Raw genomic sequence first — 14,091 nt, forward strand, 5'->3', positions numbered from 1 at the left:
CATCCCATACCTCCTCCCCACGCCCCTGTCTCCATGTGGATGTCCACACCCCACATCCCACACCCCACCTGACATCTAAAGTCCCTGGGGCCTCCACTCTCTTGAAGGTTAGGTGCACCATCTCTGAATGAACACAGACCCGAAAGTCCTCTACTATATGTGTGTTGGAGGCCTCATATCAGCTGGTGTATGCTGTCTGTTTGGTGGTCCAGTGTTTGAGAAATCTCAGGGGTCCAGATTAATTGAGACTACTGGTCCTCCTACAGGAGCTCCCTTCTCCTCAGCTTCTTTCAGCCTTCCCTAATTCAACAACAGGGGTCAGCTGCTTCTGTCCATTGGTTGGGCACAGATATCTGCATCTGACTCTTTCAGCTGCTTGTTGGATCTTCCATAGTGCGGTCATGCTAGATCCCTTTTTTGTGAGTGCTCCATAGCCTCAGTGATAGTGTCAGGACTTTGGATGGCTCAGTCCCACTGGGAGGGAGAAGAAAGCAATCACAAGTGGGGAGAGAGTGGGGGACCTGGGAGGGAAAGTGGACAGAGTGGAGGAGTGTGTGTGTGTGGGAACCTGATCTGGTATTGGGTGAGGGAAAATGACTGAAAACCTGAGGGCCAGCAGAAAGAATGGAAACAGGCAACCTGGGGAGTTAGGAGGTTGGGGGTATCCTCCAGAATGCACCAGAGACCTGAGAAGTGAGAGACCGTCGGGACTCTAAGGGAGGGACCTTAGATGAAATGCCCAACAGTAGGGAGAGGGAACTTATAGATCCCACTTCCAGCAGGAATACAGGGCATCAAATGAGGGAAAGGGGAGGGGGGCATCCCACAGTCACAACTCTGACTCATAATTATTTCTGTCTGAGAGAATTACAGGGATGGAAATGGAGAGGAGCCTGAGGAAATGAAGGTCCAGCGACAGGCCCAAAGAGGGATCCAGCTCACTTTGATTCTTTAAGGCCTTAGGTATTTGACAGTTCAAATTTTTATTTTACTGAGAACCTAGAGTGAAGTTTTCTAAATACATTGAAATAACCTTATCTATAATCATTAGACCCAGTACAAAAGTGGTAATACTGTTCGATATTCACAGAGCCCACGGACTTTGTTCCTCTATTAGAAGCAATTCCATATACACTTGATATATGTGTCATGTTAATGATATCAAGGCATTGAGTATTCAAGTTCAGGGGAAATATTTACATTCAATCTCCAAAGGTGTGGATTTTTAAAATTATTTTCCAGCATTGAAACCATACAGGGATACAGAGACATTCATTCACTCACTGACACTGATCACCCACTGTCTGAATGGTATGAGTTAGGAGGACACCGAAGGGGAAATGAGAGTTTGACTTAGGCGTGGAGTGTGGGATCCAGGTGCTAAGCACAGAGAATGCAGTGCAGAGGAGAGGATCAAGTGTGACTGCCCATGGAGTCCGATTTGACTGGATACAGCTGAGAATCGATCAGCTTTAGCAATGGACATTCCGAGTGATTACACAAAAATAGTTTCAGCAGAGAGCTGCTGCTGAGGACAAATTGGAGTGAATGAAGAGAGAAAACAATTGGATATAAAGATCAATTTTTTGAGTTTAAATGACTCTATCAAAGTTTATTTGGGGGAGAAAGTAGCAAAAAGAAAAAGCAGAGCATGAGCCAGAGTTAAAAACAACACAAAATACAGAAGGAAGACGCAAGGTGATTGGCATGAGTTCGAGGCCAGCCTCGTATGCACAATGAGTTGCAGGACAGCCAGGGCTATATAGAAAGACCATGTCTCAAAAAAACAAAAACAAAACAAGGAAACAAACAAAACATTGGAATGATTTCATTGAATTCTAGTTGATTATTCCATACTATGGAAAGTTGTAATGGTAACTCCAGCCTAAAGAAGTTCCAAGAGTCTGAGCCTGGAGAAATGACTCAGTGATTGATTAAAAGCACTTATCGCTCTTGTAGAAGACTATTACATTCCTAGTATGCACATGGCATGCACAAGCATCGGTACCTACAGTTCCAGGGAATCTGATACCTTCCTCCAGTCTACAGAAATAGGCATCCGTCACATATGTAATACACATACATTCACTCAGGCAAAATACTGGTGCACACAAACAAAGTTTAAAACACCTTAAGAAAATAATTGAAATTCCGAGAGTTGCCTGGAAAGAATTTCTGTCTTCTCAGGTAAGTTATCACCAATAGGTGCGGGTCAAAGATTTGCATTGAGATAGTTTTCTCAAAGTAAAAATGCTGATTCCTTATACCATGGCTTCTCTAGCTCCAGTAACATGAGTGCTTGGGGATTCTTTTAGAAATATACATTGTGGCCGGGCATGGTGGTGCATGCCTTTAATCCCAGCACTCGGGAGGCAGAGGCAGATGGATTTCTGAGTTTGAGGCCAGACTGGTCTACAAAGTGAGTTCCAGGACAGCCAGGGCTACACAGAGAAACCCTGTCTCGAACCACCCCCTCAAAAAAACCCAAAAAAAGAAAAGAAAAGAAAAGGAAAGGAAAGAAAAGAAATATGCATTGTGAAGTTCACAGTAACCTTCTTAGTCAGAGATTCTAAGGGAGGCCTGACACCCAGTACTTTATCAACCCCCTCAAGGAATTCTGAGGCATGTTAAGTTTTGAAAACCATTAACTTAAACTTTAAACCATAATGCATGTGTTTTTCTATAAATAATGATGCCGAAAAATAGAGAAGAGTAGAAGAGCAACTTTTAAAATATATATCAACAATTATCTATTACTATATCATAATATCAAAAGTATAACTTCATACTGACTATAACTCAGAGTTGTAACTCAATTAGCAATAAGGTACATATCTTATCTAGCCGAACAGTAGAATATACATCACATCTTTTAAAACTATTGATCATGCTCTGATCGTTCTTCAAGTACGGGAAAGCCTTTGACTAAGCCATTGATGGTTCTCGTACAGAATTACAATATCTACCTTGAACATAGATTCTTGCCTGGTGCTTGTCCTTTCCCCGGATGTTCTCAGCCTCACACTCGTAGAGGCCTTCATCTTCTAGCTGGATGTTGAAGATCTTGAGGACAGCCCCTGACGTGCTTATCTCGGCAGTGCTGGGCATTGGTTCTAGCACCTTCCGCCACCGGATATCAGGAACAGGGCTTGAGACAGAAGACATAAAAGCTCAAGATCCGCATTGATTAAAGAAGAAGAAGCCCTTAAGTTGTTTATTTCCCGACAAGGCACAAAACCTGCTGTGTTTCTAGGCACGACAATGAAAAGCAGAAACATACTTACTTCCCTAGAGCGAAACACTCTAAAGTCACATTTTGGCCCATCATGGTGTATATGTCCTTGAACTGCACCACAATATCAGCAGGATATGGCTTTGTTGTTCCTAATATTATAAAAAGAAGACACAAACACCCATAACCTATTATTCACAATATTTTTCCTTTAGTTGACTTCATGGAAATTTTGTAAGGTAGTACTGCATCAATACATAGGTATGTTTTCATCCCAATATATAGATTTATTTGTCTAGGCACAGTGTGTGAAGGTATGGCCTTCATTGAACATCCTGACACCTAATCAGACTAACTTGGCTACTGACTAGCTAATCAGACTAACTTGGCTACTGACTAGCTAATCAGACTAACTTGGCTACTGACTAGCTAATCAGACTAACTTGGCTACAGAGTTTTAAGGTGTCGTTAAGGAGCTTCAAATACCAATAAAATACTTTGACCACTGATGAGAGGTGCTTAAAGAGGTTGAAAAAGAAGAAAGAGACAAAATTATGAAAAATGAAAGAGAAGAAAGTGAGAGAAAGAAGTGGATTAAGCAAACAAAAGGCAGAACAAAGATTTATTCTCAGAAACGAAGGATGTGGAGCAAGAGGGTAGGCAGAGAGAAGCCATTTATTCTGACAGTGTGAATGCTATGCTACAGGCAGACATGACTTATCTCTGTTGTTCAGCACATTAGTTATGAAAAGTGTGCTGATAAAAACATGCAAATGGCCTGATGCATTATTAATCTCCAAAACATGAGTGTGTACTGCTAAAAAAGTAATAAATATTCCATGACACTATCAAAGGCAAAACAAAATAATCAGCCTAAGAGTTGTCACCAAATAAAGAATTCAGAGTTACAGAGGGGAGACAGAAATCTTGGGCAAAAATCAAAACTGAACCGAACCATCTCAGGATGCAGCTCTAAGACGGTACAGAGAATTAGAAAAAGCATGTATAATGTCAAATGACAATACAATGACGTTAAAACTCTTGTGACCTAAAGATCATCTGAAAGAATGATGCAGTGGGCCCAAGAACACAGTACTAGAAGTTCTGAGATCAGTTTTGTCAAGGAGTAAATACATACCCATGGGGTTTGGGTAAGAATATAGATCTTACCTTTGGCATAAGGTGAGAACTTGATGTCAGTTTTAAAACGTCTGGAATCAGAGTCTGCATTTCAAGTTTTTTTTTTTTTTCTCAGAACTCCCCCATGGCTCACATACTGATATAATTAAAGGCCACAGGGTTAGCTGTTCTGAGCAGCAGAGGACGGGGAGAATTTATCAATGCAAATGCTACCTGTTACAAAGCACAAGCACAGCCACATGGGCTGAAGAATCCTAGGAAGCAGAGTTTGTGGGGAGGCAATGGGAGTGTCCTGAACACTCTTGTTAACATTCTTGAGAGTTCTGTGGGACAAGCCCAGCATGTAGGGGAAAACTAAAGGCTGAACACGAGAGAAGATGCGAGATGTGAATTTAAATCCATTTACATGACCACTAACAAAAATATGTGTATTTTAGTGGGAATATCTAGAAATAACGGGAAAACAAATTTTAAAAAGAGGAACATCTGGGACTTAGTGCTGTGTGAGACTTGCCAGAAGAGGAAGGTGAGCCTTGCAGAAAGAAAGGAGAGCCTTTGAGAGGCAGGTGAGAAATGTCAAATACCAAAAAGAATGGGGACTAAAAACTGCCTTTGACTGAACAAACATGGATTCCCGATGATTATTACAAATGGCCTTCAAGGAATAGGAAAAAAAAAAAAAGACATGCAGAGTGAGGGGAAGGGATTCTAAAAATAGAAAAAGAAGGGAAGGAGTGATAGAGAGAAACCCTGATTCAAAAGTGACTTGAGCCAGAGCACAGGGAGGACTGGCTGCATGGAAACCCGCCCATCAGTGAGACAGGAAGTAGTAGGTTGTATAGAAGACACAGGGGAAAGTACATTTGTGAGGCAGAGTAGCAGAGGTAATCAACGCCCCTTTAGGGAGGGCACACGTGACCTTGGGAATAGTGAGGCTAGGACTGAGGGGGTTGGGATGAGTGGATTATGTGGTTATTTCCTTACAAGGAGACGTGGAAGGGGAATCCCAGTGGCAATGTGTCACCTCCCACATCAATGAGAAGAGAAGAAGCAAACAGGTCGTTTCTGAGGTATGGGGTCACCACTGGTAATGTGGCAGAAGAACTGGGAGAATGCAGGTGTCCTGTGACATGATGGAGTACACCTCAAACAGCAAGCTGGTTAAAAAGTTATGGGAATTAAAAAAAAAAAACTGGAGGTGGGGGAGGATCCTGCACCCAGGTCACAGCTGTGTACACTCATCCGTGAAAGCAGAAGTGGCCGTTACTTATGTTTATTTGTACCATGTCAATAGATCTTTAAAACCATTTTTTTTTCTAATTAGGTGATCATTTTTTTGTTTTGTTTTGCTCTAAACATTTAGACTCATTTCAAATCTGCTATCAAGTACAGACGGTCGTGAAACCAGAGAGCAGATTCCAGACATTTCCATTGGAATTCTTTAGGGGCCCTGAACTGATGAATTGGCGCTCCAAACACTTCCCAGGGTAGAAGCAATGAGTATGAATTCAGCCATTTTAGGGTAACCTTATTAAATATAAAACTCAGCTTCCAAAGATGAAGACTTATGCAGCAGACACTATGTGCTGTCTGGCACAGGAAGACACCCAATCTTTATTATCAATGTCCTACAAACAGATAACTTTGCAAAACCCAGTATAACAAACAAAATAACTTACGTTCAGGAATCGGAATGAGGGGAATAAACTTGCTGAACACACTCTTTGTAATAGAAGGACTGGACACAAAGCAGGAGTAGTTGCCTCTGTCAGAAGACTCGACATTTGCGATGTAGAGATTGCCGTTGGTCTGAGACACAAATCTTCGCTTATCCATGGTGATAAATACAGGAAATTCATTCAGAAGCCAGCGGTAGCTAAGATCATCTAGAAGAAAATATTGTCTGCTAAATATTAAGCTCCTCTCAGTAAGAGACGGTTCTGATTCCTACTCGCAATCCACCATACAGTCGGATAGAGGTTATGCGTCAGTAAGCCTTGGAAGCTGAGACAGAACACAGTTTTCTCGCAGCTGCCATATTTTCAAGAATATAACTGTCAGAGGAAACAATTAAATCTATATCTCTGTGCCTATTGGTCATCGATCTCTAGTACTTTATAGATCAGCATCCTTCCTTCTAACCAATGGTGGATTATCTGAAACTTGGGGTAAATAACTTACACAGAGTTTTCATGGCCGATAAGTTGACCTGAGAATCTGAATCCAGCTCTGATGGCTACAGAGCTCATAATCTATCCATTGTAATACGCAGGCAAGCTCAAGGTAACTCTATTTATTCACCGGGTCTCCTTTCTTTTCAATGCTCCTATTTTAAAACTCACATACACAGGTTTGTATAATAAATTGTCATATTAAAAAATAAAAACACAAATGGAAGGAAAGCATGTTTCTTGTTTTCTTTCTTTTTTCTTTTTTTTTATTAGGTATTTTCTTCATTTACATTTCCAATGCTATCCCAAAAGTCCTCCACCCACCCACTCCCACTTCTTGGCCCTGGCATTCCCCTGTACTGAGGCATCTAAAGTTTGCAAGACCAATGGGCCTCTCTTTCCAATCTTCTGATACATATGCAGCTAGAGACACGAGCTCTGGGGGGGCGGGGGTACTGGTTAGTTCATATTGTTGTTCCACCTATAGGCTTGCAGATTCCTTTAGCTCCTTGGGAACTTTCTCTAGCTCCTCCATTGGGGACCCTGTGTTCCATCCTATAGATGACTGTCAGCATCCACTTCTGTGTTTGCTAGGCCCAGGCATAGTCTCACAAGAGACAGCTATTTCAGGGTCCTTTCAGCAAAATCTTGCTAGTGTATGCAATGGTGTCAGCGTTTGGAGGCTGATTATGGGATGGATCCCCAGGTATAATATTAGGAAAAATAAAATATGATGATTTAAAAATAATTTAGTTTATTTGTGTGTGCCTGTGGACATTGAAGATAGCTATTTGCCAGGGACCCACAGCCTCCATATTTAATTGGGACTCAGGTAAGTGACCTTTATTCTCCTTCACACCATCCATTTAAGCCTCTCTGCTCTTACTCTTAAAGCCACTGCCACCTAACTGCTGCAGTTAGTCCCAGCCCAGCAAGATCCCCATAAGACTAGGCCTTTTGGTGGGACTCAGGGTTCTCCTGTTTCCACTTTCAGACACTCCTTCTATCCCATCTGCATCCTTTGTGACTCCCCAAGGAACCATAGAACCATTCTCAAGCAGGCAATTTTCTTGGCTGGGAATCAGAGACTCCCACAGCCCTCATACATTAATAAGACCCAGAGTGTACAACAACCAGCAAAGAACTGAACATCCACTCAACAAAGATGATAAAGACTTCTACTTTAGGAACTACTAAGCTGGGTGTGGTGGTGCACGCCTTTAATCCCAGCACTTGGGAGGTAGAGGCAGGTGGATTTCTGAGTTTGAGGCCAGCCTGGTCTACAGAGTGAGTTCCAGGACAGCCAGGGCTATACAGAGAAATCCTGTCTTAAAAAAAAAAAAAAAAAAAAAAAAAAAAAACTACATGATAACTCCAGATGCCAAGATTCCACTATTCCACTGCAAAAATAAAACAGGTTATTAAAAGAAATGCTGGGAGCTAGTAATTGATAGGGGAGGGCCCCACCCATTGTGAGTGGTGGCATTCCCGAGCATGGTGTTCTGGGTTCTACAAGAAAGTAGGCTGAGCAAACTATGGGGAGGAAGACAGTAAGTAGCACTCCTCTATGGAGTCAGAATTAGCTCTGCCTCCAGGTTCCTGCTCTGTTTGAATTCCTGTCCTGACTTCCTTCAGTAATGAACATCAAGATGGAAGTGTAAGCCAAATAAATCAGCTTCTCCCCAGCTAGCTTTTTGGTCATTTTGCTTCATCCCAGCAATAGAAACCATATCTAAAGCAACATACCACTAATACCCTGCTAAAGGGACAGCAATGAGTTTTTCCCTAAAGATTTTCTGCTATACACATAGATCATTCCCTCACTCAAGCCTCATCAGAGAAGTTTCTTCTTACAGTAGATGATATCTGATAACAAGTCCCACAGTGGACACTTGGGAAGATAGTGAGAAGCTTTGGAGCACTCGGTACCAAGTGGGAAGTCTTTATCAACCTCTTCCCCTGAAGGCTCAAGAATCTATGGGGAAAAGGAGGTAGAGAGATAGTAAACTCCAGAGGTGGTGGATGTCTCCAAGGAAATAGCATCTTCCAGACATGGCAGGACTGATACACTCATGAACTCACAGAGGTTGATGTGTTATTGCACACATCAGACCTAGGTATGGTCAAACCAGGAAAAAAAAATACACAAAGTGACAAGGGGAAGTGGACACAAAGTTGAAGCCCTAATCAAGAAGGTACTTGGAATTGATACATGCTGGGGATGCAAAATCAGTTTATCCATTTGAGAGTTATTGTCACTCGGTACATGAACCAGACTCCAGGGTAGGACCCATACCCAGAAGTAGTTGATAAACTCTATGCCTCTATGCTCTCTCTCTCTCTCTCTCTCTCTCTCTCTCTCTCTCTCTCTCTCTCTCTCTCTCTCTGTGTGTGTGTGTGTGTCTTTTCTCTGTGTGTGTTCTTTTTGAGAGGTTTCTGACTTTTGTTTTTTGTTATGAGATAAAGAAAGAAGGAGAAAGAGAGAGATATCAAGAAGTTGAATGGGTAGTGGGGTGGGGAGAATCTGGGTAGAGTTCACAAGTGGAAAGAACATTATTAAAATATATTCTATGTAACAAAATAAAAAAAACAAAAATTACATAAATATATTAGGCAAGATGGGGAAGGAATTTCCACCTAATTAGCAGATTGACTTAGAATTTTCTATTTTTGCTTTAATAGGCATCTCTCCAGTAGTTGTTCAACAGTCAAGAAAAAAACCCCACTATAGCCAATATATATTTATAGATCCCCAAAATGAATATAATTGGAAGTCTTTCTAAGTCAACCTAAGTATAATTGTACTTATGGTGAACAATAAGCTTCTTATACTATCCAATTGTTTTTAAGAATGAATGTATCAGAACAAATCACCAATTTGCATGGAAAACTGAGAAGAATGCAGATTACTGGATAGGAAACATGAAACAAAGCACACACTATAGGAAGCTCTACAGAATTACAAAGAGAACTCCATCATTGCATTGAGATTAGCTATGGACTTCATTCCATCATTCTGCAATATTAAAAAAAAATGCCAGTCAAGATGGCTGCGATGGTTTGTTTTCACATTTCTCATACAACAGATTATGTGGAACATTTGGGGGCATGTGGATAAGTTAATTCAAAAGGGAAAGAAAACATGAGATGCTCACTCTGCATGATCCTTGACAGACAACTTTCTAAATATTATTCGTGATAGGATTATTTTAATGTTCTACTGCAGGCTGGCTTTGACAGAATTATTTGGATATTTTATTCTGACTTAGGGTTATAGACAAATTTGCATAAGATCTTTAACAAGTTACTGAAATTTCCGAGATGATGCCATTTTGGGATTGTGTAAACAGTATCATCTTCAGAGGCATGTTTATGGTAGGTTGATGTTTGTGGTAGGATGATGAAGACAGCCACTTTTACTTATTTGGATGTGATTTTTCCTACTCTCAATTGAAATGACAATCTTTTCAATGATTTTCTTAACAACTAGTTACTTAAAAAGGAGAAAAGTTCAAGAGAAAGTGTGCATTTCCTTCTATAAAGGGAAAACATTTAAATGTTAGAATGCTTTAAAGACACACTTGTAAAGTACATTCAGAACAATATGGTTGTGTCAGCATACAAAAGCAAATCTTCATCCCAAGTATTGCTTTAATTGTATATTTCCATAAGAGATGGGCAAAGAATAACAAATTGTGATTACTGAACGTTTAAGAGATCTAAGTCATCATTATGATATTTGTATATACACAAGTCTTGGACTATAAAACAGTCTTTCCAAGTCACTGAATGCACATCCTCTGATTGATATGATTTGTATAAAGTGAATATCTTTCATGTTCCACTAAATAAAACACATAGTCTTTGGCTTTGTGAGATCTATGAAATAATTATTCTAAAATTATTTGACAAACTTTAGCCTGATCAGGAGTCCACTGACCTAGCTTAGTAACTATAACCCTGGCCTCTCTGACTTCAAGATTGGGCCATTTTGAAGATTAGAAGCCATTCTCCAATCCATTTCAACGTTCTTTTCATGGTCCTGGCCATATGCAGATGATAAAAGCAACTATCTTTAAATATAACATAGCCCGATTTTCTCTTGGCATCATAGACTGAATTAAATGATAAATTGTCATTCAAGAGTTAAATGCCAGGACCTGTTTAAGGAATGTTGTTTATTTATAGATGCAGAAGCCTCTGCCTTGCCCCAGGAGAGTCTGGACCATACATATAAAGCGTAAGTTGTTTAGGAACAACTGTAATGTGTTTACCATTTTGCTATATTACTTTGAACTGCGTCATTTCACTCACTATGTAAAATAATGTACATAGCTTTCTGCTAGAGATACACTGAAAAGCATGAGCATTCCTAAGAGCAATGATTTGAAAACTTTTTATGTTTTCATATCTTGTGAAAAATTAGCCTCGACAGAACACAATTTACATTACCAGTCTAATGCCCTCAGCTTCTGGTCACTGCTTAGATGTAGTAAATGGTGCATTCCCCATGACCTCCTATGCTCCTGACCTGGCTCTCATGCTCTTGCCTGTTTCTGTGGTGATCTATCGAGTCTGTCAGGATGAGGTCATGATCATCTTCAACTCACGGGGACTGCTTCCTTATTCAATTTTAAAGTCACATACATGTGTCTACTATTAGTTATCCTGTTAATACTACCTGCTCTTCAAATGGGGGCAATATTTCTCAATTCATTCTTAATAAAATAAGTTTGTACTTTTTGAGTAAGAATAACTGAAATTGTGTCCTTATATTTAGAAAATACTTGACTAAAAAGTGATATTATTATATATTCTTACTGACAGGAGTGTTGGATGTTCAAAGGTCACATGTACAGAATGTATAAATTATTTGTTGCAATTAATTAATTAAATCTAACCAAACTTATCTTTCTATGAAGCATAGCTCTTACATGTAGTACATTTAAAGAATTATTCGATCTTTTGCCTCTTATTTCTCTCATTTCTCAGATAGTTATTGAACATTGGCTCTGTGCTGGACAACCATATATCCAGTTGCATTTCAAACATTATTATCAAATTGAAGAAACATTGCTATTGGAACAGAACCTTTGACTACTTTTAAATAAGGAGTCTAGTTTGGTTAAAACATTTTCCCCTGAGGAAAGTCATAGAACACTCAATTCAGAGGAAGTGGACTATGATATATGAAATATTGCCTTTTGGATCTCTCTCTCTCTCTCTCTCTCTCTCTCTCTGTGTGCTCATGTGTGTGTGTGTGAGAGAGAGAGAAAGAAAGAGAACTAAATTATTTTGTATGGTAAGGCGTACTTAATAATAATGATGTGTTAATGCTAGTTCGGCATGTTTTATTGACTTTAGTAATAATCTATTGTGATTATATATCCAATATACCACTTTCACTTTCAACATCACTGTTAAGTGTGAAGTTCCTAAGGTCTTCAAAGAAGTTTGCATGGAAGATAACAAACCAACCCTTCATTTTAAATGCAGAAATAACTTAGTTGACATAATGAAGACTCATTCTCAGATCATCATTGTAAGAACACTGCTTGACAGACACAAACAGGTCCATAAAGAACCTCACACAGAACCAGAATCCTATAGCATATTCCTTTGTGTTCTCAATCCAATGAAGTTTTAAGCATAGACCCTTCGCTTATATGCCTCAAGGATGATGGAAGATTAATGGCATAGAATTGAGCTATATTGATTGAAGGATCAAGTAAGCTTGTGGAATGTACCATGGAGCTAATTGTATGCTGATAGACATGAAGAACTTTGGATATTTTATTCTATTAATGACATTCCCTTGGACCATTCGATGTCAAGGTAGCGTTCTCAGGCTAAAGAAGCAAAGACTCCCTTAGTTGAACGGTTTTTAGGCTGCTGTTGACCTTGTAAAGTCCTCTTGTTTCCTCGTTTAGAATACATTTATAATTTAACTAAAATATACCTTGAATTAAACGCAGAATTTGGTAAGCTCTATTTATGGAAAATCTACTTCGCGAGATCTCAGACTTCCATTTACTGCTTAGTCCACTATAATGCTGTGTAACTCATCCCTGATTCCAATTCTTCCTTCCTCTAGCCCACTGGTCTTCAGCCTTCCTTATGCTGCGACCTTTAATGCAGTTCCTCATCTGGTGGTAATCCCCCAACCATAAAATGGTGTTCATTGCTACTTCATAGTTTTGCTACTGTTATGAGTTGTAATATAATTATCTGGTATGCAGGATATCTGATATGTGATTCCATAAAAGGGAGTATTCAACATCCCTCCAAAGGGGTTGTGATCCATGGGTTAAAAACCACTGCTCTGACCTCCTTTAAAAAGTAACCACTTATGTCATATGGTTCTTCCGCTCGACAATCTGAGTATAAATCTCGCTGAAGTAAAAACACATGGTTGCCACACATGCATCGGTAAGGTCCTCCACAGCACAGCTCCTGCATCTCCATTGCCTTTCATCCTACCTTTTCTGGCTTGCTTTGCACCCATAGTCTAACCTCAGCCCCTCATCTTGTGGCCTCACCTCCCTGGAATGCCCTCTCAGATGCTTATACTCTTCGTTCCTTCACTTCTTTACTGTTTTAGTCAGCATTCCCTTCTTAGCAAGGCCCTTTCTAAAATCTAAATTATCCCCAACCCTTTTCTGTTTCTCTCTCTCTCTTGATTATTCTGTATCTTTTAAGTATGCCTTTCATTTCTTGTGTGTCTGTCCCAACAGAAGGTCTCTGGGGATTGGCAGCTTTTATTCTTCTGTTCCCAGGGGTGTCCTGGGGAATGAGCAGTGCTCACAAGAGGTTTCCTTAAACGACAAGCCCATCCAGTGTTAAATAGGCAAAGGGACTCACTGTGCTGTTATTGGCTTGTCTGTAGAGAATGTTATGAAGAAGAGGGATATTTTTTTATCATGTTTTCAGCAGTTCCTCAAGTAAAAGCCTTTCTCACTGAAGGCTGTCGTAACACTGTAAATATGCCCCTCCTATGTTTAGGAATTAATCCTCTTTCTTGCAGTGCAGAGAAAAATTACCAGTATTTTAGAAGTAATTCAAGTTACATATGTCATTTTCAGTTGTACATATAAAATATCACATATGTGCAACTTACATGTAATATACACACATAATTTTATATGAAATCATATGTGTATATGTCTATGAACACACACAAATTCAGTGTATTCCACACAAGCTTACAGCTGAGTGTTGTGTTTCATTTTCTATGGATATAACTTAAATCACATTTAATATATAAAGAAAATAAAACATTCATTCCATTGTAGGGGATAAATATAACAACTGAAAACAAAACTATGAATATATACCATAGTAGTCTTTGTTTTAACCATAGCAAAGAAAAGCTGTATGTATTCGAAGTTGAAAAACTTTAACAGATGATTTTTAATTTTGTTCCTTTTCTGAAGTGTATGATTGTTCTCATAGACCAGTGACTCAAATACATTAATAATTGATCAAGTCTTTATCATTTCCAGAGCTTAGTTATAATTCACAGTATATTGCAGATACCAAATTAAAAAA

At 39.5% G+C, this 14,091-nt stretch overlaps 1 protein-coding gene across 5 annotated transcripts in view; it reads right to left on the minus strand.

Annotated features, from left to right (window-relative positions):
- Positions 1-14,091, minus strand: part of Cntn1 (contactin 1) — a 291,216-nt gene that overhangs the window by 92,844 nt on the left and 184,281 nt on the right. For all 5 annotated transcript variants that reach the window (XM_021183311.3, XM_029469977.2, XM_085831994.1 and 2 more), the window contains 3 exons: positions 6,052-6,258; positions 3,285-3,384; positions 2,967-3,148 (listed from right to left, as the gene is read on the minus strand). In XM_021183311.3, coding sequence (XP_021038970.1) covers positions 2,967-3,148; positions 3,285-3,384; positions 6,052-6,258 — 489 coding nt within the window. The remainder of the gene's footprint in view (positions 1-2,966; positions 3,149-3,284; positions 3,385-6,051; positions 6,259-14,091) is intronic.

Source organism: Mus caroli, unplaced genomic scaffold (assembly GCF_978045245.1).
Source record: "Mus caroli unplaced genomic scaffold, Mus_caroli_1 scaffold_16, whole genome shotgun sequence".
NCBI classification, from domain to species: Eukaryota; Metazoa; Chordata; class Mammalia; order Rodentia; family Muridae; genus Mus; species Mus caroli.